The following is a 24,265-nucleotide window of genomic DNA, read 5'->3' on the forward strand; positions in this document are numbered from 1 at the left end:
CAAAATACTGTTGAAGCCTTTAGTTCGAGCATTAGCATGCTAATGTTAGCACTTTTGGAGCGTTTAGGTCGATGCCTTTTTCTCGAAACGTTTCACTGGTGTGTTGAAGGCCAGATGAGCTCCGTCTCATCCCTCCGTTCCGGTGGAACTCTCCAGAGCTGTTTTCTGCAGACGTCTGCCAGCTTGCAGCCCTCCGGGGAGGAAATTCCCCCGCGGAATTTGGAGCTCATCGCCTTAATCGCTCTGACAGATGCCTCCCTTAAAGATGAGCTTTTATTAAAACATCGCCGAGTGATTCACTCGAGGGTTCCACCGTCCCGAACACCTTTAGCCCAGCAGGCAGGTGCGTTCCGACGTCGCTACCTGTGGTTTAACGCCCTGTTTAGCCTCAACAGGCCGTTCGTCCGTGTAATAAAGTGCGACGAGGAACTTTCGGAGTGACCCGGGCTGGTTTTTGGGAGGTGAGGTAAGCGTCGTTCTCGGAGCTCCGGATGAGCAACAGCTGTCGGCGGAAACCCGCTGTCGGATCGCGGAGGCAGGAAATGGCTGCGGGTGCACGCAGCCAGAACAAGCCAGTGTTTGTGTCGGGTCGGTCCGCCTGAAGAGACGTAGACGACACACTTGGGAGTGATGGAGGAAGATAGAGGGAAATGTTTAGAGTCTGGAACAGATACGGAGACGGAGGGCTTTCATGGCCCCCATCCCCAGACCGGCTCAACTGGGGCGGATTAAAGCCGCTTGTTCTCCTCACGGATCCACAAAGTCTGCAAAATAAAGACCAGCAGACCACAGCGTTCTGTTTTTTGGACTTTTTTTTAATCGTTTGAAAGACAAATACCCCGACCCTGTGTACAGAAATGCACAGTGAACCCGGATGAAACGGCCCGAGAAGAAGTTCTTTACAGAGCGAGTACAAAGGTTCAGGCACTTGGACCCACCGACGGGCAGCAGAGACCTTCTCCGGTCCCTCAGGTGAAAAACCACAGACGGAACAAGCGGCCCCGGACTAACCCCGGGATGTGGATCGGACCTGGCGACGTTCCGCCGCCGTCTCACCAATCTTCGTTTTCCAAATGCGTCATTTTGGTGACGAAATAATAGAGAATTAAAAAAAAAAAAAAAAGCTTTATTGGCTCAAACGACTTTTTACAGCAGTATCGGTGGATATAACTTAGCGGAGTCATTCTCACTTAAGGTAATCAAAACTCGTTGCTTTTTGTCCGTCTTCGTACTAACAATGACCCGCCAGAACCAGAACCAGAACCGGTACCGACGCTCGGCCCTGGACCTGAAGCGGCGGCGCTCAGCTGCAGGGCAGCCACGTCTGGTAAGAGTTACTGCACAGGTGCGACTGGACCTGCGCCACGTAGTAGTTGCTGAAGTTGACGTCGCGCACGTACGGCGCCGGCTGGTAGTAGCAGGTGATGTTGGCCAGCGCCGGGATGGCGTTCTGCTCGGCCATGACCCGCAGCGCCAGCGTGGAGATGAGCGCCAGCGTCTGCCTGCGCTCGTGTCCCATCAGGCACACGGTGCTCTCGTCCACCACCCGCCGCAGGGTCAGCAGGTACTCGTAGCGCTTGTTCTCGATGCCGGCGAAGTGGTTCTGCAGGTACGCCTCCAGCTTCCTCTGCTGCTCGCCGATGTCGGGGAAGTCAATAAAGAAGCGCGAGCACATGTAGCGCTGCATCTGCTTCATCTGAGCCTCGGAGGACGGCCGGAAGCCGCGCACCAGCAGGTGGCAGTACTTGAGCAAACCGCCCCCGCGGATCTCCTCCGGGCTGCGGGTGGCAATAGTCCTGGAGACCAGGTGCCCCAGGGCCTCGTGGAAGTCCCCGTACATGCTCTCGCCCTGCACCGTGGGGTGGAAGGCCTCGGACATGGCCGTCTCCGAGCAGCGGTCGAAGAGCAGCAGCGAGTCCAGGGTGATCTGGAAGGAGTCGACGCTGAACTCGAACTGCCGCCTCAGCGTGTCCACGAACTTCAGCTCCACGTTCTTGCCGGTGTTGTTGGAGAGCGAGATCAGGCTCCAGCGGTCCGTCTCGTTGCAGACCTTCACCATCTTTTGCACGTACGCCTCCTTCAGGGCGAGGGCGGTGATGCGCTCCCTGCACACCCCGTCGGGCAGGAAGTCCACCAGGCAGTCCAGGACCACGTCCTTCACCAGGCGGAAGGTCCTGTCGTCGGTCAGACTCAGGCCGAAGATCAGGTCCAGGTCTTTGTAGCCGAGGCCGTTGTCCTGGTGAAGCACGTGGCTGGCCGCCGAGCCGTTCAGCTTGACGTCGCGTACCGCCACGCCCCGCTCCTCCAGTCGTGCCCTGACCACCTGGAACATACAAAGATAGGAAAAAAACTGAGCGATGGACGTTTGCGAAAAAAATTCCTCCAGTCACGATTTCCTCATCTCAGAGGCTTTATTGATCCTGGAGTAATCGGACGGTTTTAGCGTCCAGGTCGTCCTGTTCTCCAGCTGAAGCTGCCGCGCACGTGTCCGCGCTCGTTCCAGATCTCAGCGGCGGATCCAAGAAAATGACATTTGGTTTTTCCTCCAGATACGGATCAGATATTCAGGCATCTGATTCGAACCTCCTTCCCGTTTCTTCCAGGAGATAAACTGGGCAGGACCGTTTGCTTATCAGTCTGGTATTTAGTCGCTTTTTTTCTCGGTCAAAATAACACAAACACGCGGCTCCTCGTGCGCATTTTTGTAGCAGGTACGACTCTGCCCCAGATTTGCTGCTACTTGTTCCTTTCATGGTTTTGGGTGCAGGTTACTGTGTGTGTGTGTGTGTGTGTGTGCTCACATTCACTACATACTGAGGACCAAAATCCTCACTCCACCCCCCCAAAATGGGGCCATTTTTCTGGGCTCCACTACTTCGAAGGGCTGTTTGAGGGTTAAGCTGTGTAATTGATCATGTCTGTGGACGAAGATATGAGTGTGTGTCAATATCATATCATATATTGAAGTCCGACTTTGCTATGGACGGCTAACCTGTTGTGCTAATGAGCAAACAAAGTACAGTAAAAGTGCTGATCACATATGGAACACAGGAACCAAACACATGACGTTCCAACCACAGATCATCACACTCAGAGAACCCTGATGCTAACGCTACAGCTAGGAAATCCGTGTTTCAGGGAAACCCACAAGCTAACCCATCATCATCTGCCTTATCTAAGGGTCCCGGAAGGTATGTGAGGAAGCGCCGGCCGCCGCCCCCGGACACGCCGTCCTTCTACGCTCGTAAAATTTCCTCCCCGATGACGCAGAAGCACCCGGAGAGCCGAGCTGAAGGGAGACACTTCCGCCAACGTCTGAGCTAATGAGCCTTGTAAAAATAGCCACAAACACAGCAGACGGTCTGTGTTGACGCCCCGGTGACCCGTCACAGTTTCCACTTCTGCAGGCTGGCTGCAGCGTTCCAGCGTAGCTGTTTTACTCAGTGGCGGCGCGCTAGTGAAGAGTTATGAGTCCCTGACTGTCGTGTTAGCTTCTGAGCTAACCCAGCTGGCGCTCCGTACAGTAGCTTGGCAGGCAAACAGGACAATGATGGTTTGACCAGAATTCCGACGGTTCACCTGCATGACGCTATTACGTCCCCCCCCCCCGATGGGCGCTCAGGATGAAGGAACAGCTGTCCGCTACGTGGTTGTTGCACCTTCACCTCCTGTTAAAGAGTTTCAACCTTCATAATCGACCACCAGGGGGCAGCTTTCCAATACAAATATAGCATTTATTCATTCGCACGAGTTCTTTGTACAACCCATAAAATGCTAAAGGCTAAGGTGAAGTCATCTGTTGTTTGTGGTTATTAATCCCAACAAAATCACCATGAGAGACCATGTAGCCTGTTAGCACTGTAGCCCACACAGGAAGTTGAGCGCTACACCTCCTCCTCCTCCTCCGTTTCTCGAAAATAACCCGGTGAGGAGTTGGTTTGCATGCTAGGCGGTGGAGTCAGGTGACTCCTCTTCATCCACCTCAGGTGTACGTCGTTAACCCGGGACTTTTCTCCGCTTCCAACATCTGGAAAAGTGGAGTTACGTCAAAACTTCGGATGCGTTTTTAAGTGCGGAATTATTTACATCCCGACGATGGTGGTCACCCGATGCTTCCGTAACGGGAGCGATGGCTGATGTTCGTCAGGATGAGGTTGAACAGACGGCGGGGGGGGGGGGAGAGGGGGGCTCCGCACCAGTGAAATTTAACTAGCCCCGCGGCTCACGTAGCAGCTGACCGCAGACGTGTGTTTTTTGAATGCGGCGCTCGCACAAAGCCCCCCATTGAGCCGCGAGCGCGATCCCCGGGGTCACCCTGGCCGAAGCGCCATCAGGATTTACCGCTGTCTCGGGTAAACGGATCCGCCGGCTTCAGGTGGGCTAAAAATAAACGTCAGTCAGCAGCACGGCCGCGGTTTTTACACGTCCGTCGGCCGTTAACCATGAATCACGGACACCTCACATCACTGTCAACTCCTTTTCCAAAACACCTCTCGGCGGTTTCCAGTGTTTTTCCTTCCTTCCAGGCCGCCGCTAGTTTCCGCTCGCATCCGTACGGTTGGAAAATCAGCCAACACAGGCGTGAGGCTGCGAGGACCCTTTGAACCAGCGGAGGCCTCCCGTGTTTGCACATGGAATATTTACTCTGATGTTAAATTGATAAGACAAAAATAGGGAGCAAAGAATCTCCGGGCTGTTGACAAAGCACACATGCAAATATTCGGAAAGTTTCCGACAGAAGAGAAAAGTGAAGTATGGCGGGGGGGCGGGGCGGCTAGCTTACAGGGACCCTTTAGCATGTTGTGTCTATCTGAGGGCCCCCCCAACCCAGCGCACGCGCTCGCTCACCACAGAAAATGCGAATCACTCTCATGAAATCCGAACCGGGATTTAAACTGTCGGAAAACTGGGAAACTAATCCTGATCATCCCAGTTTCATTTCGACATAAACGAAAAACAAAAAAAATGGAACTAAATCTGCTAATCCGCAACTCCCTGCAGGTGATTTTACCCCCCCCCCCCCCTTACAGGTGATTGAACCCCCCCTCCCCCATCTGTCATTAACACGGGATTTCCTTTTTTCATTCACTTTTTTTTTTTTTTTTTGCATATTTTAGATTCGATTATGTTAAAACGTCAAATAGCCCACAGAGGTTTTTAGTTGTGGTTGGTTAAATTAAACTAGCAGCGTTAAAAGGTTGAAAACGGACAGATTTCAGTCAAGTGTGAACCCGTTTTGGCGCCTTTGGGCCGGGAGGTTCGGGGGTCTCACCTGGACGATCTGCCGGGGCTGCACGGACAGTGTGGGGAAGTTTCCGCGGCCGTGGATCGGGACACTCTCGCCCAGGATGGAGTCTAAACGCCGCACTTGGTCCCAACACAGCACGCTGACCCGCCGGCTGTGGTCCGGGGCATCTCCGGAGGACATGACGACCGGACCCGACTGGACACGCGTCCGCAGAGAAGAGCGGCGGGGCGCAACACGACCTCCGGGAGAAGCGCGCAGGAGGCGGAGAGAGACGGTCCTCTGCTGGGACAAAGTTTGAGAAGGCTCCTACAGGACGGGGACCCGGTGAGGAATATCAGACATGTCCTGAGCAAAAACTCCCAGCCGCGCTCCGGTTCCTCCCTCCGTCACTCTGGACCCAGAACTGGGCTGCAGCTGGACTACACCCGCTTTCTACCCGGCAGGGATTAACCGGAGCCTCCTGATTGGCTGGACAGGCACGCGCGCGCACAGACACACACACACACACACACACACACACACACACACACACACACACACACACACACAGAGCTACGCTTACTTTCCGTGCGTGACAGGTTCAAAGACTGTGGGAAATCTCAGAACACCGTTGCCGCCCTCACACCTTCGGCTGTTTTTGCTAACGTGCCAGGCATTAGCATGTTAGCACAACTATAAAGAAACAATTTACCGTCGGACTGAAACGTGATAAAACCTGGAAGTCAGCAGATTAACTGGTATTTTTGAGTCTTTAAACAGAGTTTGGTTTTTTTTTTCTTTCCAAATTTACCATGACGACAGTGACGCTGTGGTACCGAAATTAAATCTTTAATTGTGAAAATTTGTGTGGCGCCATTTTGATCCTCAGACGCGTTTTTCTGTTATTTGTTCTATCAACACAGACTTTATTAGTTTTTGGGTTTTTTTTTTTTTCTAATTTTGGAGTCAGGGTCAGTTTTTAGGACACACACACACACACACACACACACACACACACACACACACACACACACCACACACACACACACACACACACAATGCCCCTAAATATCAGAAAGGCATCCACTAAACCTGCATATTTACCCTAAAAATGACCACTTTAACCCATAACCCTGGAAAAAATATCAGCCAACAATGCAAACAAGACGTGATATTTACTTGGTATTGAGATTTGCTCACACAGGAGGTGCACTTCACCCTCACAACAAGAATTTTGATGAAACAAATACAAACGGTAAAGCGAAAGCAATAAAGGCGGCGCCATCTTGGCTTGCAGACGTGTGCTAGCCAATGCTGTGGCTAAGGCGTGTCATTTGGAAGACTCAGTGTTTGATGAAGGTGGAGATGATAGTTTTCCATCTGCAGAAGCCATCAGAGTGGGAACAAAGCAGCTGTTGAGCTAGTTCGCAGGTGAAACTGGACAAAAGTTGGGGGAGGATTGACTTTTCAAACAAAACTTTCAGCTGTTAGCAGTTATTTAGCAAAATAAGTGCCGCGGCATGGAGAGATGGTGCTGGCAGAAGGTTATTTTAATGTTGAATTAGCAAGAATTAGCATCTTTCCAGTTGTAATAAATTCTTTGACAAGATACAAAAGGAAAATTGTCATTATATTTAACCAGAAATGGTTGAGAAAGGAGACGTTTTCATCCTGAAATGTGAGGCTAACCGTCAGGTTTGGTTCGAAGAAAACTGAACGAGTAAAGAAAACACGAGCGCGACGAGACGGAATGATGTTCTTCCACTTAATCGCGAGTTCCTCGTTGCTCGCCGGCAGTCTGCAGGTGCGTGTAGATGTTCTCGGAAAACACGTGAAGACTCACCTGTGGCCTACAGGCCACGGGGGCCCAGCGCGAGGGGCGGGGCCTTTTATAGCAGTCGTCTCTCTCAACAATAAAAGAGAAACATTTTGTAACAGCTAAAATGCTGCTAGCATAATGCTGTGTTTGTGCATAAATGCTAACAGCCACAGCAAACTACGCTCCTTCCGCGGTGAGAATTTTAAAGGTTCTGATGTTTTCGATCCAAGAGTGGAAGCAGGAAATTGAATGCATACCATCGGCAGGCATTTGCTCTTTTGTGGCGGCTCCTCCTGCTTACGTAACTCCATAGGGGCCCTTGGTGCCTCTTTTCCACTTGCCCCCGGAGTGACGCTCCAAGTTGAAAGGAAAGAATGTGTTAAAGACTCCGGCGAGCTGAACGCACACGCTGGATAACAGCAATTCCTGCACCGACAGGAAGGATTTCCTTCCCGATATTGATGTTAGCGGCCTGAAATCCATCTATCAAGCTAATGTGTGATTAATCGACTGACTATTGAATCTGTTGCTAGCTAGCCTGCGTCTGCTGGCTATCCATCCACTGGCTCTGTTGCGTAACAGACTCATGTGCGTCTCCATGGCAACGTGGAACCTATAGGGCCGCCTCACCGCCACTACCGGAGCAACCTGAGGTTTCCTGATTTGCGAGCTCCCGCTCAGAGGCCGTAGATCAGTGTCATCGCCTCACAGCGCCGGCGAGGTTGATGATGCCGGAGCCTCAGAGGACGGTTTAAATGGCCCAGCCGCCATTTTGTTTTTAATGAGTTTTGGCCTTCCAGCGCTCAGGTGTTTGTGCACTTATGAAAATATTTATTTTATTTTTTCAAATAAAGCGCTGCCAAGTGCCCGAGTGAGTGTTTGTGTGCGCTGGGCCTCACGCTTCCCTCTGAATGTTGCATTTTACGCTAGCTGTAACTGGATATCGATTTTCTCAGGTGTCTCTGAACGCGTAATCGTCCCCAGTTGCCTTTTGTGGCAAATAAAAGGCAAAATATCAGCAGCTCAGACTCCGAACTGGGTCAGTTCATTGTCTTCATCACAGTGACTTCGGCAAAAACATCAAGGATGAAGACAAAAGGAAAACGCTGTTGTCCAAACACGTCGTCTAAATAAAGAAACGGTCCCACGCAGGCCGACTTTGCTAGCTGTTCGTTAGCCTGCTGCAGTTTCACGTAGCGTAGCTGCCCAAATTCGGGATTTCCGGAGGGGATGAAACTGTCAACATGTGAGTTTTGAGGAGTTCTCGCTCTTGTGGACCTTCTCAGATTACTGCCCCATTCAGGGCTGTTGTCAGGGGGAGTTCAGCTCTCACCCTTGGTGCCGCGGAGGCGCCCAGCACACCCAGCCCAGGACAATACTGGTTCCTCTACCGTGCAGCAGGTGACACGTCTCCACGACAACAATGTCTGAGCTCCTCACACGAGGCCCCGTGGCTGCGTCTGTCCCGCTGCCAAGGAGGAAGTCGTCAATAGAGCCACAGAAGGAGCCTTTCATGAGTTCCCGTCAACGAAAGTCTCCCAGGCTCCACCTTATTATTGGAAACATGCTGTCAAAACACACCTGAGAAGTTAAAGCGATTCTAAAATGAAGATCAGCCCCCTGAGCGACGGCACCAGGCCATCGGCCCCCCGCCAACCGAGCCGGCGCCGTTCTGCTCACCGGACCAACGGGACCCCGTTTGGGGGCTTCTCTGCTTTGACCTTTGTTGCTAACGAGATTTTCTGCATTGCTGACGCATCAATTTACGGGAACCTGAGCTAGTGCGGGAATAAGGAAGTAGGTCGATGCCTGCAGGCCCCGTGGCTGGTCTGTGGCTGGTCTGTGGCTGGTCTGTGGCTGGTCTGTGGCTCAGCCTCAGCCTGGTACCTATAGCGGCCTGCAGACCCTAAACTGACCCCAGTGCAGCTACAGAGTGACGGTCGAGGAACAAAACGCATCAAAAAAAACCCACAAACCTGAACTTTTGTCTGTTTTAATGGTGGAGATGAATCCCAGCATGGTTGGAAGCTCAAACCTCCCAGCTTGAGGTTTCGTTTCTGTGAAGATTAAAGAATAAACAAAAGTGAAAACCAAACTTCTGGAACGCCGCTTCCGCCTGGATATAAGCCAAGTTTGGCTCCTGGACAAAAGCTGTTGTTTGACTGCAGCAGCCCTCTGACTGGAGCTCCGCCTCTATTCAGCTCCCTCTGGCCTCCAGCAGTGATTCCTTGGAGAAGACGCACGGACACAGAGCTGATTCAGAGTCTCCCGCCGTCCAGACCGCCAACCGACAGCCACCCACGTGCGCAGCGCCCCCTGCTTTAAAGGGCCTCGCGGCCGTGAGCGGCTGCATTCAGCGCCTCCACAATCACAATCCGTTTTATTGCCAGCTCGGTTCCCCGATAAATAAAACCCCGCTCTGGTATTTTTAGCGCGCTGAACAAGTGTTGCTATTAAGGAGCGTGGACAGAGGACAGACGGGTTATTTCAGGATGTGCAGGAATGCGTAGGTGCTAAAAATGCTTCAAATGCGAAATATAGCAAACCCCGTAAAGGTGCGCGTCAATACACAACTTTATCGGAGCTGCCAGCGTAGAGATGCAGCCACACAACGTGGCTATAGCCGCCGCGGACGCTAGCTAGTTTAGCCCGGGGTTGTTGTGCTCCATCAAACTGGTATTTCCAGTTTAGAGGACTGGAAGGCAGTTTTTATAAATATGTTGTCTTCAGCATGCAAAAGTGTGTCCTCAGGTGTGTCTGTGGTGGATGTGAGGATCCCAGGCTGACCTGCCGACCTCCCCCTTGTAGCACGCTGCAGTTTCGGCCGTGAAAAGGTCAAAGGTGAGAGCGGGAGCGACTGGAACGGAGCCGGCCTGCGGGAGATTCTGAACGCTGATCCTCCCCTGGTGTTTTCCATCTGCTGAGGTCCGAGCCGCCTTACCTGCCCCTCCAGCCCCCCTACCTGGGTCTCTGCCGGGCCCCCAGAACAAAGGCCCTGTGATCCTCGTAACGCGCCGCGCTGGAGATTGGGCACAGATGTGAGGCTGTTTATGCTTACACCAGAAACGGTTTTACGGCCACATAAATTCAGCAGAGCGCGTTTGATGTCACCGATCCGCAGCACGCCGGCCTTTGGAGGCTCACGCCGATAATCTGGGTATTTAGAGACGGCAGATCCACCTTTATCAGGTCTCTGTCGCTTCGCCTCGTTAGCGATAGCGTCCTGTAGCAGATTAGAGAATCGTGTGCAGGCGACATCGGGGGTGTTTCCTAGTTTTTATTTTTACGGCGTCCTCCGGGGGTGGTCCTCACCGTCAAAGCTCCGGGCACAAACGCACCACGGCACCGCGTTTACGGTCGCTCGCCGGCTAAAACAGAAGGCGTCATCGGAAAGCCTCGGCCTGGTGCTGAGCCGGGCGGTTGTTTACGTGGGCGTGTCGCACCTTCAGAGGCGCTCGCGTCAGACCCTGCTCCCCTCATGAGTTGCATAAGATGGAAAGACCGATAATCTGGTGTCAGGTCGCCTTTTGTTCCATTCTGAGCTGAGACACTATGTACTTCCTGTTCCATCTGGCACGGTGACGTCTCGTAACCATGGCGACATATAGTGGTGGACTATATGAAACTATTATTTTCAAAAATGACTAAAAGCTGGTATAAATATTACAGTAAAGATAAATGTGCACTCATCTACTGATCTAATCAGTGCATTGTGGGAAATGTAGTTCCTTAATATCCAGGTTCACTAACGTTCAGTTGCCTTTTTTGGGTGGAGAGTTTTATTTATTTATTTTTATTTTTTTCAAAGAAACCAGAGTCCTCCAACATGGTCCAAACTGGACCGCCAGCTTGGTCGACCAGTTCCAGCGCAGACACGTAAATGAGCTCGTGCAACCGTTCGGGTTAAGGTTGGGCAAGCACACTGGTTGTATTTATGGCTTGGGTGAGGCTATGGTTACGCTTAGGCAACCGAAACATTTCTGGCTTCGGTTATGGGGCCATAGATTTAGCTAGACGTTAAAAGTTGACTCACGGAGCGTTCTGGGCTCTCTGTCCTGAATTAAAGGCCACGCGACCACCGCGGGACCACAACAGCCTTACTGTACTCCCGACCTGCTATTTCTCTGCTGTATTTACTCTCACATTGTCTCTTAAGCAAAGAAAAGTCGCATTTCTTTCGACAGCTCGTTTGGAAATGAGCTGTAGGCCGAAGCTTTGGTTTCGCTAATCAGACGCTGGTTTCAGCTGTTTTATTTCTTCAGTTTCGCCTTTTTCTGAGCTAAAACCTCTTCACCTGATTTTCTTCAGACCTTCCGAACAGTACCGAGGGAGGGGCAGGAGAGCCATTATTTTCCCACTGGATTATTTTTACCCTCCCACCACGGCTCATTGATAGAATTGCAGTCCTTTGCTCTATTTCAGGCTCCTTATTTTCTGGCTCTTATTTGTCACAGCCGGCCAGAACTTAATTTTGTAGCCTTTGATGGCCAGAAATCCTCCCGACATCCTCTGCCTGGGGAAAAATAGCTCGAGTCACATCATCTCGCTTCATTATGAAGGTTTAAAGTTCTAATTGGATGGAAATTTGGGCTTTTTTTGTGCGCTACGACGCACGGGAACGTTTCAGTTCTTCTTGTTCTTAGTTCCATGTAGCATTTTAGCCCGTCTAGCTAGCAGTCACCCGGCCATGTTGCTGCCTCCCATCTGCCTGAAACACCCTAAATTACAAACCCTTTTTGCCTTCATTGCACTTGCACGATAACGCAACTTAGCTTAATAAAATTAGCAGCCGTTTCCATAAAAATAGTCCCGATTCCTTTAACGGCTTCCTGTGCTGTGGCCCCCTAATTTGAACAGAGGTGTTTTTAAGGAAGCAAAGTTGATGACGCGGCGCAGCTTTGCTTTTGCGGTTCCAGGAAACTCCACAATTGCCCACATCTCGCCTGGAAAGCTAACGTCTAATGACGCCGCTGCCTCCGCTAACGACGAGAAGGTCCCCCTCTGCACATTCAGGCAGCTCGCTCCCCCGCTGGCGGACCCCACACGGCGCCAGAGGCTGAGCGCTCGGTGGTTAAGATGGAGGCTGAGGCGCTGGACTTTATGCTAATGAGACCACAAAAAACCTGACTTTGATTTTTTGTTGTTGTTCTTTTGTGGGAGGAGGAGGGGGGTGGGGGGGGGGGGGGGGGGGGGGCTGAAAGGGAGGCTGTTGAGCAGAAGCACCTGGATCTGAGAGACCAGAGAAAAGAGTCCTCACCAGCCTCAGATCTGCAGTCCAAGTGTGCCCTCCAGGTTCCAGGCTTTGCTTTAGTCCATCCTGATGTGACTAGAGGCTCAGGTGGAGGTGGGGAACCATCTGTGGAATTCCAGGCAGCTCTGTCACCGCTGGGGGGCCGACAAGATTCAGTCTGTGCTGGAAACAGAGATTCCAAAAACCCTCTCAGCTGAGTTTACGTCAAAAACGTCTCCTTTTTAACGTGAGACCCACTGAGGTCAAGAACCTCCGGTGGACAGATCAAAACTGCATCTGCAGTCCAGCCCAGAACCATGATGACTGCCCCCCCCCCCCCCCCCTGATGGACGGGTCAGAGAACCCCCTGGTCCAGATCCATTTCTGCTTCCCTCTGTCACTTCAGCCCGTCCACGTGTTCATCATCATCCTGGTGACGTCAGACCGGGCTCCCCTGTTCTCCCCCGGGGACCCCCCCCCCCCCAGGAGTCACGGCCTCTGGTGCCTGCATGTGTCTGAGATACTTTGTTTTTAGAGCTTGATGGTGGAGGTGGGGGGGTCACAGAGGGGTCACATCAGCCCCACTTGGTTCTGGTTAGTGATCATCTGCAGGCTCGGCTCAGAAAAAGTCAACACTGACCCAAAATTTGAGAGGTGGGGGGGTCTCCGGGGTTAGCGACCCCTCCCAAAGACCTTTCTTTAACCTTTCCCCAGCAGCGTTCAGCATGAAAGAAATTACGAAAGAAAATATCCAAACGGGGAACGAAAATAAATGTCAGGGCAGAGAGAACACGGGAACGTGCACGTGAGGGGACCTTCGGAGCGTTGAAAAGGTGGACGTGCACAGACGGCAACAGTTAGCATAGTTGCATTAGCGCACGTGGTGCATGTGATGGACGCGGATCCTGGAATCCGACTTAAAGCCTCGGGCACAAACTTCCGAAGCATGAAACGGTTTATTGTTTGGAAAGGTTGTGTCCCCTTCGTTTATAGACGATCCAAACTTGGTTTGAGGCAACTTTAAACTGGGGCAAATATTTAAACACGGCAACGGGAGCCGAACGTCCACAGAGACGCGAGTGCAGGGGGCAGATGTGCACGGCAGAGGGGGGGGGGCAGCAGTCCAGCGTCTGCTCTCCGTAAACATTTATTTGTCCTTCCGAGGGACTCGTTAAACCTTTTTGTGGCCCACAGCAGCCTAATTTGTCCCGGCATTCCTCGGAGCATATGGCGAGAGAGGGAACCCCGCTTCCCTCGTAAGCTGCACACATGTCAGGCAAACGAGAGCTCGTTAAGGTGTCTCGGCCCCCCCGCAGACGTGTGGCGTGAAGGCAAACACGCAGCCTCGGAGGACGGGGACGATTTACGCGGGATGGATCGGGGGGGCAGGTTCGCGGTGGGGGGGACTGGAACCGCTGCTGTCGCCCTGCAGCACAGACGAACCTGGAAGGTCGTGACTCACCCACGTTAAACTTTATGACAATGAAGAAACACAAACACGCTGCATTCCTCAGGGTTCACTGTCACTCCGAGTCCCAGGAGCAAAGTTGCCAAGCAGGAATTCTGAGCTGCGTCATGAGATGGAAGTTGTTACAGAAAAGAGGCGATTTAAGAATCTCTGGGTAGTTAAAGCAGCCAGCAGCGCTCTGAACTCACCTTTTACCTGCGCCAGGAAGTTTAGCAAAGAGTTGATGCGAGTTTTATTCCCAAACTGGAGAAGAGAGACTTCCCCGCGGCTTCGTACCGCCACCTGGCGGTCGCCCGCGGAACTGAAGACAACGGAGCCTTTTTGGTTTCGCTTCACTTTTAATTTCCTCCATATTGCGCAATATACATCGCTTGCCACGTGCAGCGTGTGCATGCCTGTGCAGGAGTGCGTTTTGGTGCAACTATTTACATGTTCTGGTGGAGAATCCTTCAGTTACATCACAGACGTTGCATATTGACCAGGTTAGTGCCTGAGAATAGAACACACAACCACCGTTAACGGACACCTTCTGGGCTGGCCACAGGAAGGGGGGCAGGAAGGGGGGCAGGACCGGTAAAGGTGGGCGAGGGGGGAGAGTGAATCATAAGCTGCGTCTGTCGTCGCCCCCATGCACCACAGCCACTGGTGTTTAGGCAGCTACGGCTAGTTTACAGCGACGTCCGCACAAATGTGATGCTAATTCAGAGTTAGAGGGGGAATATTTAGGGAAAGTGGTCAGTGGATCCGCCGGCAGACGGTGGCGGGTCGGGCCGGACGCCGCGACAGAAGGTGGCAGGGTGGAACCTGTGGCTAGGTCCCTCAGACATGCCAGGTCATGCTAGCCAACACTGATGACATCACCCTGTGGGGCTTGTTTGTGTTGAATCATGAGTGAGCGTCGACCTTTGACCTGCTAAGGGTCCCCGTGTGACAGATGTCAGCTCACTCTCCGGGACTCGCTTCCAACCGCGTGGGCTCCTGGGTGGGGAGGGTCAAGAGGGTCACGTGAAGAGATACCTTTAGGTTGCTTCATTCCACTGAACTGTGCGCCACCGTGTTGCTCCTGCCGGGGCAGGTGGGTTCTGAGGGTCCCCCCGGGGTCCGTCGTGGCCCCACGAGAAGATGAGAAGGACTGATTAGAACAGCCTGCGAGGTTGAAGGGCGGATTAGATCACTTCACCCGCTCAAGATGATGGACAGCAGCTGGGAGTTGTAGCAGGCGGTGGAAAGGATCAAAGCCCTCCAATCACGTCTGGAGACCTGCTAACAGCTGCTAACAGGTAGCTAACAGCTGCTAACAGCAGCTAACAGCTAACAGCTGTTAGCCTGTTCAGACTGGAGTTTTGAGCTGTGACAGTTCTGGTTGATCTTCTGGGCTGATTTATGCCGCGAACAGGTCCCATAAGAACGTGAACATGTCGTTTATACTCAGGACCCGTGCACTGATCAACTGTGCACGTGCACAGGTGACCGTCGCCGCGGCAGCAGGAGCTAAAGACGCGCGGCAGGACATGCAAACAGAGGACCACCTGTGTTTAATCAGGCGGTGCAGGACGCAGCAAAGTCCAGACATGTGTCCTCCTGCAACAGGACACAGGACACGGCTGGAAGACAGGACTGATGGGAGACGTTAGGGACAAAAGGATGCTTTGTTTTGTTTCAAAAGGTGAAAGGAGATGAAAGACAGGGACTCCCGATCCAGCGTGACGGCTCTGGCGCCATCCAGTGGTGAGAGTCCAGACTGCAAGAGGCCGGAAACTGACGTCTCCAACCTTCAAAGGAAAGACGAGATCTTTGGTTCTCAAAGATCAGAAGATCCCGAATTGACTGCTGCTAATGGCTACAGGGACAGACCGCTAACAGCCCCGGGGGGGTCGTCTGAACAACGTAGCGCCGACGGCATCAGGAGGCGTCAGCAGACGAAGGGTTCGGGGGTTCCTGCAACGCGAGAGTCGGCCGAGAAGCTCCTCCCACCACATTTATCTGACTTACAGGGGCGGCGGCGGGCGGCTGCGTGTCCCCGTCCCCGGCCTGGACCGACTCGTCCTGGGGCAGGAAACCTCGTCTGTCAATCAAACTGGACAGAGAAGAAAGTGCTGATCACTCTGCATCTGTCAGCCACATGAGCCAGCCGGGGACGCACCTGGGGGGCATGGGTCCGCAGAGGGTGGCGCAGCAGTTGAGGACGGCGCTGCGGTGGCTGTACGGGTTGGCGACGCCCTCCCCGCTCTTCCCCGACCACGAGCCTTTGATCTGTCACAGGGGGGACGGAGAAGCGTCTCGTTATCCGGGCGCCTTTCACCCAAAGCAGAAAAAGTTCCCTCACGTCTTCGTTGGTGGTCACGTTGGAGGCCACCAGGTACGTATGGAAGCCCGACAGGCCCAGAATGGACCAGACTGAGAAGAAACAGATCGCCAGCTCGACGGCAGTGGGCGGCGTCAAGGAACATAAGCGGGAGACGCTACGGCCACCAGCCGGGCTGATCCGGTTTGTCCGGACCGTTTTGGTTCCGACATTTTAATCTCAAGGATATCTGCCAGGGCTCTCCTGCAGGGCGAACACCAGGCCTCGGCCCCCCTGGGCCCCTGAAAGAGGAGAAGAAGGAGAGTGACACGGGGCTCCGGACGTTCCGGCTCTTCCGGCAGAGGGAGCCGCTTCCCGGCGGAACGCCGCTCGGACCTACTCAGCGCCAGATGCGTGGCGACGCAGCCGAAGATGAACGCCGTCAGGAAGGACAGCGACACGATGAAGGCGTAGAAGAAACGGTAGTTGCGCTTCCCCACGCAGTTCCCCACCCAGGGGCAGTGGTGATCGAAGCGCTCTGGAAGAGAGAACCAGAACCGCCTGAGCCTCGGCGCGCACGTGTGTGTGTGTGTGTGTGTGTGTGTGTGCACGGCTCACCCACGCAGTTGTCACACAGGCTGCAGTGGGAGGTCCGCGGGGGCCGGAACATCCTGCAGGTGAAGCAGTACTTGAGCTTCACCGGCTGCTGGTTGATGGCCACCTCCAGGGTCCGTGGCGGCGGGCGGTAGCTGGCGTTCCCGGAGCCGTCTGTGGAGGAGGAGATCACCCCGTGTCAGGAGAGGCTCCCGCTTCGGAAAGACCCCGTCGTCACACTGGACCTCACCGATCTGCTTCTCCACCTCGGCGGCCTCGTCCGGCGTGGCTCGGGGCAGGATCCCCGGGTCGCTGAAGCTGGTCCGGAGCAGGGTGAGCAGCACAAACAGGAAGAGGACCCCCCCGATGGCGGGTATGCAGCTGGTCAGGTGTTGGACCAGGAAGGGACAGCTGGGACACAGACGCAAGCAGGAACATTATGACTGAGCAGAGAGTAATAAGCAGGTTATTGATAGATTATAAGGTTCTGGTGAGGGGCTGCAAAGGTCACGTGGCCGGTCGGGGCCATCCGGGTGACCCTGGGAGACGTATCTAATGCAGAGAACCCAAACTTCCTGTTCGATATCAACTCACTCGAATATGAAGAAGAGGCCGCAGGTGAGCAGGATGAGCCCCAGGGTGAGGGGGAAGACCCCGCTCTGCCGGGCCATGATGACCCGGCCGCCGCAGCAGAAGCGGTTCTTCCCCGGGAAAACTTCCCACCGTCTCCTCGGCCTCCTCCGCTCCTCTCTGCCGTCCCGGGTCGGGGGGGTCGGCGCCGGCGTGGGTCGCGCCCGCGGTTCGATCTGCTCATACTCGCAGCTGTCCATGCTGGAGTTCGGCTCTGTCCCGGTTCGGACCTCCGGGGCATCTGCCCAGCATCCCACACCCCCGCGTCACAGCGCCGCCGTCGCCATCCCGCGAAAGAACCTTTTGACAGAGGGGGGCCACATGTAAATAAACCCTTCCAGAAACTAGACTATCTGTCGGTTCCTCCGCACGCCTGGTTCCGTGAGGACTCGGCAGCCGTTAGCATCCAGCGGTCCAGGGAGCCTAAAAACCACCGCTGCTAGCCTGTTAGCGCAACATCTGCACGTTTTTACGGAAACCCCCATTAATTGAGTGAGAAGAGAAACTTCTTAATTTCATCTATCTGTTCTTCTCCCACCAGTTCGTGACTGGGCTGAAAAAACAGACCGCCGGTTAAACTGGTTGACGTGAAGCTGACGCAGCAGAAACAGGCGTTTCCGGTGGCATCCCGCCAAAATTAGTGTCGTTTAAAAAGAAATATGTGGAACTATTGCCGATTATTAAATCTTAATAACGCAAAACAAACCAAATTTACTTCAAAATGTTATCCCTGTGACGTTCAATTCAAATATTATGGATAAAATTGACCACAAATAACAAGATATTCAACTTCCGGTTTGTCGGTAATATGACGCTACATTAAACAGTTAATGCGATATAAATAGTGTGTTTCGCATGTTGTAGTATGTTTAACTATGTTTTCTTATCTATTTCATTACGAAATATCCATTTTCACTTTTCATGTTATTCACAAGATTGCGCTGAATTAAATGCGTTGTTGTCAAAATCCCCAAAACACGCAAAAAAACCAAAATCTGGTATGATATTTTCTTGATGATTAAAAAAGAGAAATTAAAAAAAGACGCATTTAAATATGATTTTCTTTCATAGTTCCGCTCTTGTACGCACGCGCGCCAACCGAAATCAACAAAATAAGCATATATATACGTATAGATAAACTATCGACGTTAGGTGCTATAGAGCTGATAAACATCTAATGTAATATGATACCTCTATAAAATATAATCTAGTAAAAATAAAATGAAACAAAATAGCACAAACTGGAAATTGTCGTGTGTTATAGAGGAAGAAATGTGGGTCATCGTGAGTTCTCCCCGTCAGCCAGCAGATGTCGCCAAATTGCTCGTTGAAAAATGGACTCCATATTATTGACTGAACATCTATTTATTTTTATTCTTAATCCAATCAATAAAATCACATCGAAAGAAATACAGCATTTACAAAATAATAGACATTTATTGACTGAAGCTGTGAAATCACGTGGATCTGTGCTGTAGAAGAGGCTGATGAGGTCTGGAACTAGTGAGGAGTCTTCAGTGTTGCTCCCATTTGACTTTACTATCAAATCTAGATGTCATTTCTCCTTGTTTGCGCTAAAGCTTGTCATATAGTCATCAAAGTGACTTGAGACTGCAATCTGAAACTATTTTACACCAGCAGATCAAGGGAAGTGTTGCAAATATGGAAATAAGCAGATTTCATCCAAAACATCCATCATGTGTCCATCAGGACCCGAGAACACGCTGCTAGGAGCACCATTTGTTAACATGTAATGTTTGTTAGCATAGATTTTATGGGGACATTTAAACGTTCAGAGAGGGGCGAAGACTGTGGTTGTGAGGAAGGCAGCGACACAGACGGGCCACGGGGTCGAGGAGGGACTTCGTCTGCCTCAGAACACGACATGCTAACACCTGATCGAAGAACCTGCTGCTGTTGGTGGAGTCATGTGAACACACTGGTGTGTGTGTGTGTGTGTGTGTGTGTGTGTGAGAGAGAGAGACAGACAGACAGACATCAGGGGGTTTTGTGGTGAGATGGTGGTGAGTGATGGAGGAGAGGAAGTGAGGACTCAGGGACCGACTAAGGGGTTTTATTGTCTGCTCCAGACTTGTGGACAGCAGATCGATACCGTCTGCAGCTAAAACCTCTCTGGAGACTTTAAACGCTCCCTGATTAAGCTTCTCACTGGCGCGTTGAAGGTGATGAGCAGCTGTTGATGGCGCACGTGGCTCCGGTACATCTCGCTAACGTTAGCGTCACGTCAACGCGATGCAGATGTAAAAATGCTTTTATGTACAAACTCCAGCCACACAAATATAACTGTGGTTCTGTCTGTAAGCAGATGTTTCACGCAGGTACTCATGAGTCCTTCGGCAGCTCTGAGGAGAGTCGGAAACAGGCGCATTAGAGGACCGTGCTAGGCTAGTTTAGCTTAAAGATTAGAGTCGCCTCTTGGAACCAGCAGGTTGTGTAAAACTGGCTGAGGTCTATACAAGGAACCAGGCTCCTGCTGCTAAGCTAGCATCTCCTCACAGGTTTGTTGTTTACTGAAGGAAAACTGTCAGAAAGGCCGCGCACGAGGCTCAGTTCCCCAAATTTTGTAGCCTTTTTCTTTGGAAAAAAGAAAGGGGAAGTAAAATTGAGGGAGCAGCTGACCTGTCGCCTGACAAAAGACCTCGAGCCAACGTGAACGCTGCGTTCTGGTGTTTGTTGTGTCTGCTGCCACGCTAACGTGGGTTCACCATCACCGGCGACACTTGCAGTTTAGCGTCATGATATTTTAGCTTCTGCGGGTCTTCGTTGGAAGAAGCTATTGGTTAAATCTGAAACATGCTACACGGTAAGGGCCTACCAGCTGAAGCCTAAATGCTAACACGGGCCGAGCGTCACTGCAGGAAGGTTTCCACACTCTCCAGTTTGATTTGAGCAGAATCCGCCCAAACTGCTATCGTTAGCGTCCCGTTAGTCCCTCTCTACATATAATTCTTTATAAAAACATAACTATTCACAGGAAAGACTTAAATCAGTTTTAGCGTGAGTGTGCACACGGCTAACAGCAGCAGGAAGAGCACGATGACGTCATACTAGCGATCTGATTCAGCTTCCATTGACATTTTAGCTTTTGTCCCTATAGATCTCGCTAATATTTACAATATCACAGTTCACACGAGACTGCGGGCAAACGCGAAGACACGGAGGACGGATGTCGGACCGCCGGCGTCGGGTTCGTCGGCACCTTCGGCCTTCCTGTCATGCTACACGACATTTACAGACACGACCCTCCGGGTACACATGGAGACGCGGTGACCCCCCCCCCCCCCACGAAGCACGAGGTGAGGGAGTGATGGATGGCGTGAGCCTGAGTGATGGACGTGTGGGAGGAGGTGGGATCCTGGGACAGGACCGTGGTCCGGGATCAGCAGTGGCAGCCCTTCTCGGCCGTCGCCATGGCGACTTCCTCTTCGTCCTCGGCCGGGTAGAGGACCTTGGCGGTGAGGCCGCTCTTCACCCCGTCCCAGCCGTCGCGCGTCACGATCTCCCCCATCTTCATCAGCTCGTAGATGTCTCTGGTCAGCAGCTCGAAGGCCCGGTCCACGTTGCTGTTGCACTTGGCCGACGTCTCCACGTAGCGGACGCCCAGGTCGGCCGCCAGCTGCTCCGCCTCGTCCCTGCTCACCTTGCGGTCCTTGTTGAGGTCGCTCTTGTGGCCGATGAGGATGTAAACCATGTGGTGAGGCAGGATGTGCTCACTCACCTCCTTGTGCCACTCCCTCACATGGTCGAAGGTCTTGCGGTTGGTCAGATCGAAGACGAGAAGCCCGCCCACAGAGTTCCGGTAGTACGACGTGGTGATGGATCTAAAGGTGGAAAGAGGGAGAGCGTTCAGATTTACCCCCCGAAACTTTGATCTGCTTTGATTCGTAGCGTGTTTCATGTCTAAAAGTCGGAACATATTCAGCTAAAACAGGAATTCTATTAGCGGGTAACAGGAAGAGAGGCAGATACTTCCGGAGGTTCCTGAACGCAACACGAGGTTCCCCACCAGGTAACAAGACTGCAACAGGTAAACGTGTTATTTCAGGAGGGGGGGGGCTTCAAACTCTTTAAAGGGCCGGTGTGGCGGCGCGTGGAGGAAACCTCCGTCGGAAGGATGAGCTTCAAAAGAACGAGCAGATGTGAGAGCTGCTGCTCCGCTGACAGACGCTTCAAACGGGCTCAGCAGAACACGCAACAGGATGATGCGGAGGCGGCTCCGGGTTCGGGCCGTTGCCCAGGCGACGGAGCAGAGGCCTGGATATGCAGGCTGTCCATCACCCGTGAAGGCAGCACCCTCCTGGGGACGGTTCGAACCCTCCCCCGACCCCCTCCGCGACGGTCCGCACTCGCTTCATTACGTCGCAACAAAGAGGAAAATCCTTTAATTGAAATTAAAGGGTTTAATTCGATAATAGCAGCCAATCGCGTCATCTAACCGAGGCCTGGAGATTTAAGGGTGAAGCCCGGCCAGACAGCGGGGAGGGCCCCGCTGCCATCTTTAGTCCTGCTCCCCTACCTGAACCGCTCCTGTCCCGCAGTGTCCCACAGCTGCAGCTTGATCTTCACGCCGGGCTCGATGTCCAGCGAGCGGGCGTAGAAATCCACCCCGACCGTCGGGTCCGCCACGTCGCTGTAGATCCCGTCCGTGAAGCGCTTCAACAGCGACGACTTGCCCACCGTCGAATCCCCGAGCAGAATGATTCGGAACTGGTATTGCCACAAAATATCCATGGCATGACTCTCGGGGGGGGCAGCGGGGCGAATGTGGGGAAACAAAGCCGTGAGCGCGGCGTGTTTACGGTCCCGCCGCCTCCCGGTGCACCCGGTGCTCCCGGTGCTCCTGGTGCTCCTGGTGCTCCTGCTCAGGAAGAGACCGCAGTCATGTGACGGCTTCACCTCTGCTCCGCACTCAAAGACACGGTTGTGTTTTGAAGTCACGGGGCAGCTGCCTTTGATCGGAACCTGTTAAAGCCAAACCCCCTCAAAAAAATAAATCGTCCGCGTTACATAAAAGACGGACGGGCTCGCGGGGGGAGGTCTGGCTGCTGTCCGTGGTTCTGAAGTCCGTCAGCCCGCCACGATATCCAATGACGTCAGTGATTAAGCGATATTACTTTTTTTTTAACAAATGTGTGGCCGAATAAACGTTAAAACGGCTTTTGGCGCTTGTATTTGTGAGTTGAAGTAACAATAAACCGAACGGTGGGAGCGTTTGTTTCAAACGCTAGAAACTTCATATCCCATCGTGCACCTGGGGGGCACGTGGGCCGGATAGACCAATCAGCAGCGGGCGGCGCTGCAGAGCGCATATTAAAGCGCGAGACCGACGCTCTTCCGCTCTCTTTTCCACAACTCCACGAGGGTGAAATGTAGGAGCAACTTAGTGCTTTGGTGAGTTTTTAAAGTTACTGTTATTAGTTTTTCCACATTAGTATCTGTTAAGAATATTTGCTTGCACATATTCCAGTTATTTGAACTGGATACATCAAACGTTTGTATAGTTAGCTTTAGCACATGTAGCGAACGTAGGCCAAAAGTCTTACTTCATCATGTCGTCTTGCTTTTAAAAACCCGCAACTTACGCTACTTTCGTGTTCTGGTCACATGGTTTCCTACCTCCTTCAGCTTTTCTTTTTAAACCTGACCTTTCAATGCTTTCATGAACCACGTGGTTGGCCCACGACGCCTTTAGATTCTTTGGCGTTTAACATCAAATCCAGATTCTTCTAGATTAGTGAAATGGGGTGAACATTTCTAAAGGTACGGTCTCCTTCCCCGCAGATGGAAGTCACCGAAATGTCCAACGAGACGCCCACGCGCCTGAAAGCCGTATTGGGCTCCTCCTCATGGGCGGCTGTGGCCCTCCACCAGGGAGCGGACCCAGGGGGTCGCTGATCACCACATGAGCCCAGAAGGTTGAGGCCTGCTGACAGAATCATGGCTGACTGGGGCGAGCAGGAGCTCCATCCACCACTCCAGAGGTGAGCTCCTCCCCTGGGAGCCTGCTCCTGATGGCTCCTATCGAAGCCGCCCGTGCACTCTGTAGCAGCGGGCGGTCAAACGGAAGCCGAGATGAAACCTTTCACCGACGGTCGCTGTTCAGTTGTAAAGTAACTGCTCCAGCAACATTTAGGGGAAGGACACCTGCTCTTGGAAGCATTCAAGTCTGATGTCTGCACATTCAGACGTCTAATCCTACTGTCTCTGCAGGTGATGCCGGACCTGGAGGGACCGTGATGGCGGGTTTATTACCAGGTGAGTCCGCCTCCATCCTCCAGTAGACCAGTTCTGGCTATGATGACACACTTGCCCTCACTGAGATCAGGCTTGACTGAGACACTCGTACTCTCCTGAGCCACATTTCCCCCCTAAACTGTTGTTGGAATCACAGAAATTGGCCTTTAATGACTGTTTTCCTGCAGGTGCCCCCTGAAGGCTGACTGGACCAGGCACCGGAGTCCTGCTGAGGTAATTTCAGTGGTTGGATGCTAACGCATGCTATCCTAAGGATCCAGGCTTGTCTGTAGTTCTGGGTTCTCCATGTGCGTGCAAGAAAACAGGGCAGTCTTTGACTGCTGTGGCCTCATGTCATCAGCAGCCACTCAGCTGTCCGACAGTAGCAACTGTTGAGACTCCTTCAGTAACCAGTGATCTCTCTGCAGACCTGTGCTGAGCCCCAAGAGGCCCCCCCAGCTGGGTAAGTTCAGTGACTTTTGGTCATTTGATGTTCTGATCTGTGATGACACCAAATCAATGAGGACTGCTGGATGAAGCTTGCGGATATGGGACTGAGATCAGCCCAACGCAGGACCTTCATGAGGAGCGCTCCAAAAAAATGCTAAGTCTTTATTTCCTGCTCTCATTCCAGGGTAGAGGAACGTCACCTGTCCAGAGAAGTGGCTACACTGGACATCAATGAAAATGCATCTTAAGCCAATAAAGAATCAACCTCATTTTTGTCTCTGCTTCATAACTTCATACATGACACCAGC

The 24,265-nt window shown here is 52.5% G+C and overlaps 3 protein-coding genes, 1 long non-coding RNA gene and 4 other non-coding genes across 18 annotated transcripts; 5 read left to right on the top strand and 3 right to left on the bottom strand.

The window, feature by feature from the left end:
• Positions 1–794: 794 nt before the first annotated feature.
• On the bottom strand, positions 795–5,661 carry LOC130518063 (terminal nucleotidyltransferase 5A-like). Its single transcript, XM_057020394.1, has 2 exons — positions 5,273–5,661; positions 795–2,323 (listed from the first exon to the last, which is right to left on the bottom strand). The coding sequence occupies exons 1-2, from the start codon at positions 5,426–5,428 to the stop codon at positions 1,304–1,306; spliced, it is 1,176 nt and encodes a 391-aa protein (XP_056876374.1). The 5' UTR covers positions 5,429–5,661; the 3' UTR covers positions 795–1,303.
• An 8,401-nt stretch (positions 5,662–14,062) lies between these two features.
• Positions 14,063–17,850, bottom strand: LOC130518065 (palmitoyltransferase ZDHHC18-B-like). Of its 5 annotated transcripts, XM_057020397.1 has the most exons (9): positions 17,217–17,849; positions 16,873–17,033; positions 16,647–16,796; positions 16,429–16,566; positions 16,279–16,330; positions 16,071–16,173; positions 15,888–15,997; positions 15,737–15,821; positions 14,063–15,348 (listed from the first exon to the last, which is right to left on the bottom strand). In XM_057020397.1, exons 1-9 carry the CDS (start codon positions 17,450–17,452, stop codon positions 15,280–15,282), a joined length of 1,104 nt encoding a protein of 367 aa, XP_056876377.1. In that variant the 5' UTR covers positions 17,453–17,849; the 3' UTR covers positions 14,063–15,279. The 5 variants fall into 5 exon arrangements, 4 of the variants coding, with proteins under 4 accessions (XP_056876377.1, XP_056876376.1, XP_056876379.1 ...); XR_008947912.1 differs by having other exon boundaries at positions 15,888–16,173; positions 16,425–16,566; positions 17,217–17,850; XM_057020396.1 differs by having other exon boundaries at positions 14,063–15,821; positions 17,217–17,848.
• A 748-nt stretch (positions 17,851–18,598) lies between these two features.
• On the bottom strand, positions 18,599–22,295 carry rab42a (RAB42, member RAS oncogene family a). Its single transcript, XM_057020404.1, has 2 exons — positions 21,790–22,295; positions 18,599–21,094 (listed from the first exon to the last, which is right to left on the bottom strand). Exons 1-2 carry the CDS (start codon positions 22,002–22,004, stop codon positions 20,653–20,655), a joined length of 657 nt encoding a protein of 218 aa, XP_056876384.1. The 5' UTR covers positions 22,005–22,295; the 3' UTR covers positions 18,599–20,652.
• A 216-nt stretch (positions 22,296–22,511) lies between these two features.
• LOC130518070 (uncharacterized) lies at positions 22,512–24,226 on the top strand. Of its 7 annotated transcripts, none has more exons than XR_008947919.1 (6): positions 22,512–22,664; positions 23,055–23,254; positions 23,484–23,528; positions 23,696–23,741; positions 23,869–23,974; positions 24,142–24,226. It is a non-coding gene; the product is annotated as an uncharacterized LOC130518070 (long non-coding RNA). The 7 variants fall into 7 exon arrangements; XR_008947918.1 differs by having other exon boundaries at positions 24,147–24,226; XR_008947916.1 differs by having other exon boundaries at positions 22,514–22,664; positions 23,936–23,974.
• On the top strand, positions 23,284–23,419 carry LOC130518841 (small nucleolar RNA SNORA16B/SNORA16A family). Its single transcript, XR_008948154.1, has one exon. It is a non-coding gene; the product is annotated as a small nucleolar RNA SNORA16B/SNORA16A family (small nucleolar RNA).
• On the top strand, positions 23,561–23,633 carry LOC130518840 (small nucleolar RNA SNORD103/SNORD85). Its single transcript, XR_008948153.1, has one exon. It is a non-coding gene; the product is annotated as a small nucleolar RNA SNORD103/SNORD85 (small nucleolar RNA).
• LOC130518836 (small nucleolar RNA SNORA44) lies at positions 23,765–23,892 on the top strand. The gene has a single exon (XR_008948149.1). It is a non-coding gene; the product is annotated as a small nucleolar RNA SNORA44 (small nucleolar RNA).
• On the top strand, positions 24,002–24,073 carry LOC130518839 (small nucleolar RNA SNORD99). Its single transcript, XR_008948152.1, has one exon. It is a non-coding gene; the product is annotated as a small nucleolar RNA SNORD99 (small nucleolar RNA).
• Positions 24,227–24,265: the final 39 nt, after the last annotated feature.

The sequence above is a fragment of the Takifugu flavidus genome, chromosome 21, assembly GCF_003711565.1.
Source record: "Takifugu flavidus isolate HTHZ2018 chromosome 21, ASM371156v2, whole genome shotgun sequence".
Taxonomy (NCBI): domain Eukaryota; kingdom Metazoa; phylum Chordata; class Actinopteri; order Tetraodontiformes; family Tetraodontidae; genus Takifugu; species Takifugu flavidus.

Bases quoted from the DNA above. Each gene is read 5' to 3' on its own strand.
- LOC130518063 (XM_057020394.1), bottom strand. From the start codon at position 5,428: ATGTCCTCCGGAGATGCCCCGGACCACAGCCGGCGGGTCAGCGTGCTG. The intron at 2,324-5,272 runs GTGAGACCCCCG...TGTATGTTCCAG, and splicing joins AGCCCCGGCAGATCGTCCAG to GTGGTCAGGGCACGACTGGA.
- LOC130518065 (XM_057020396.1), bottom strand. From the start codon at position 17,452: ATGGACAGCTGCGAGTATGAGCAGATCGAACCGCGGGCGCGACCCACG. The intron at 16,797-16,872 runs GTGAGGTCCAGT...CCTCCTCCACAG, and splicing joins CGAGGTGGAGAAGCAGATCG to ACGGCTCCGGGAACGCCAGC. The intron at 16,331-16,428 runs GTAGGTCCGAGC...CTCCTCTTTCAG, and splicing joins CGCCACGCATCTGGCGCTGA to GGGCCCAGGGGGGCCGAGGC.
- rab42a (XM_057020404.1), bottom strand. From the start codon at position 22,004: ATGGATATTTTGTGGCAATACCAGTTCCGAATCATTCTGCTCGGGGAT. The intron at 21,095-21,789 runs GTAGGGGAGCAG...TTCCACCTTTAG, and splicing joins GCGGGACAGGAGCGGTTCAG to ATCCATCACCACGTCGTACT.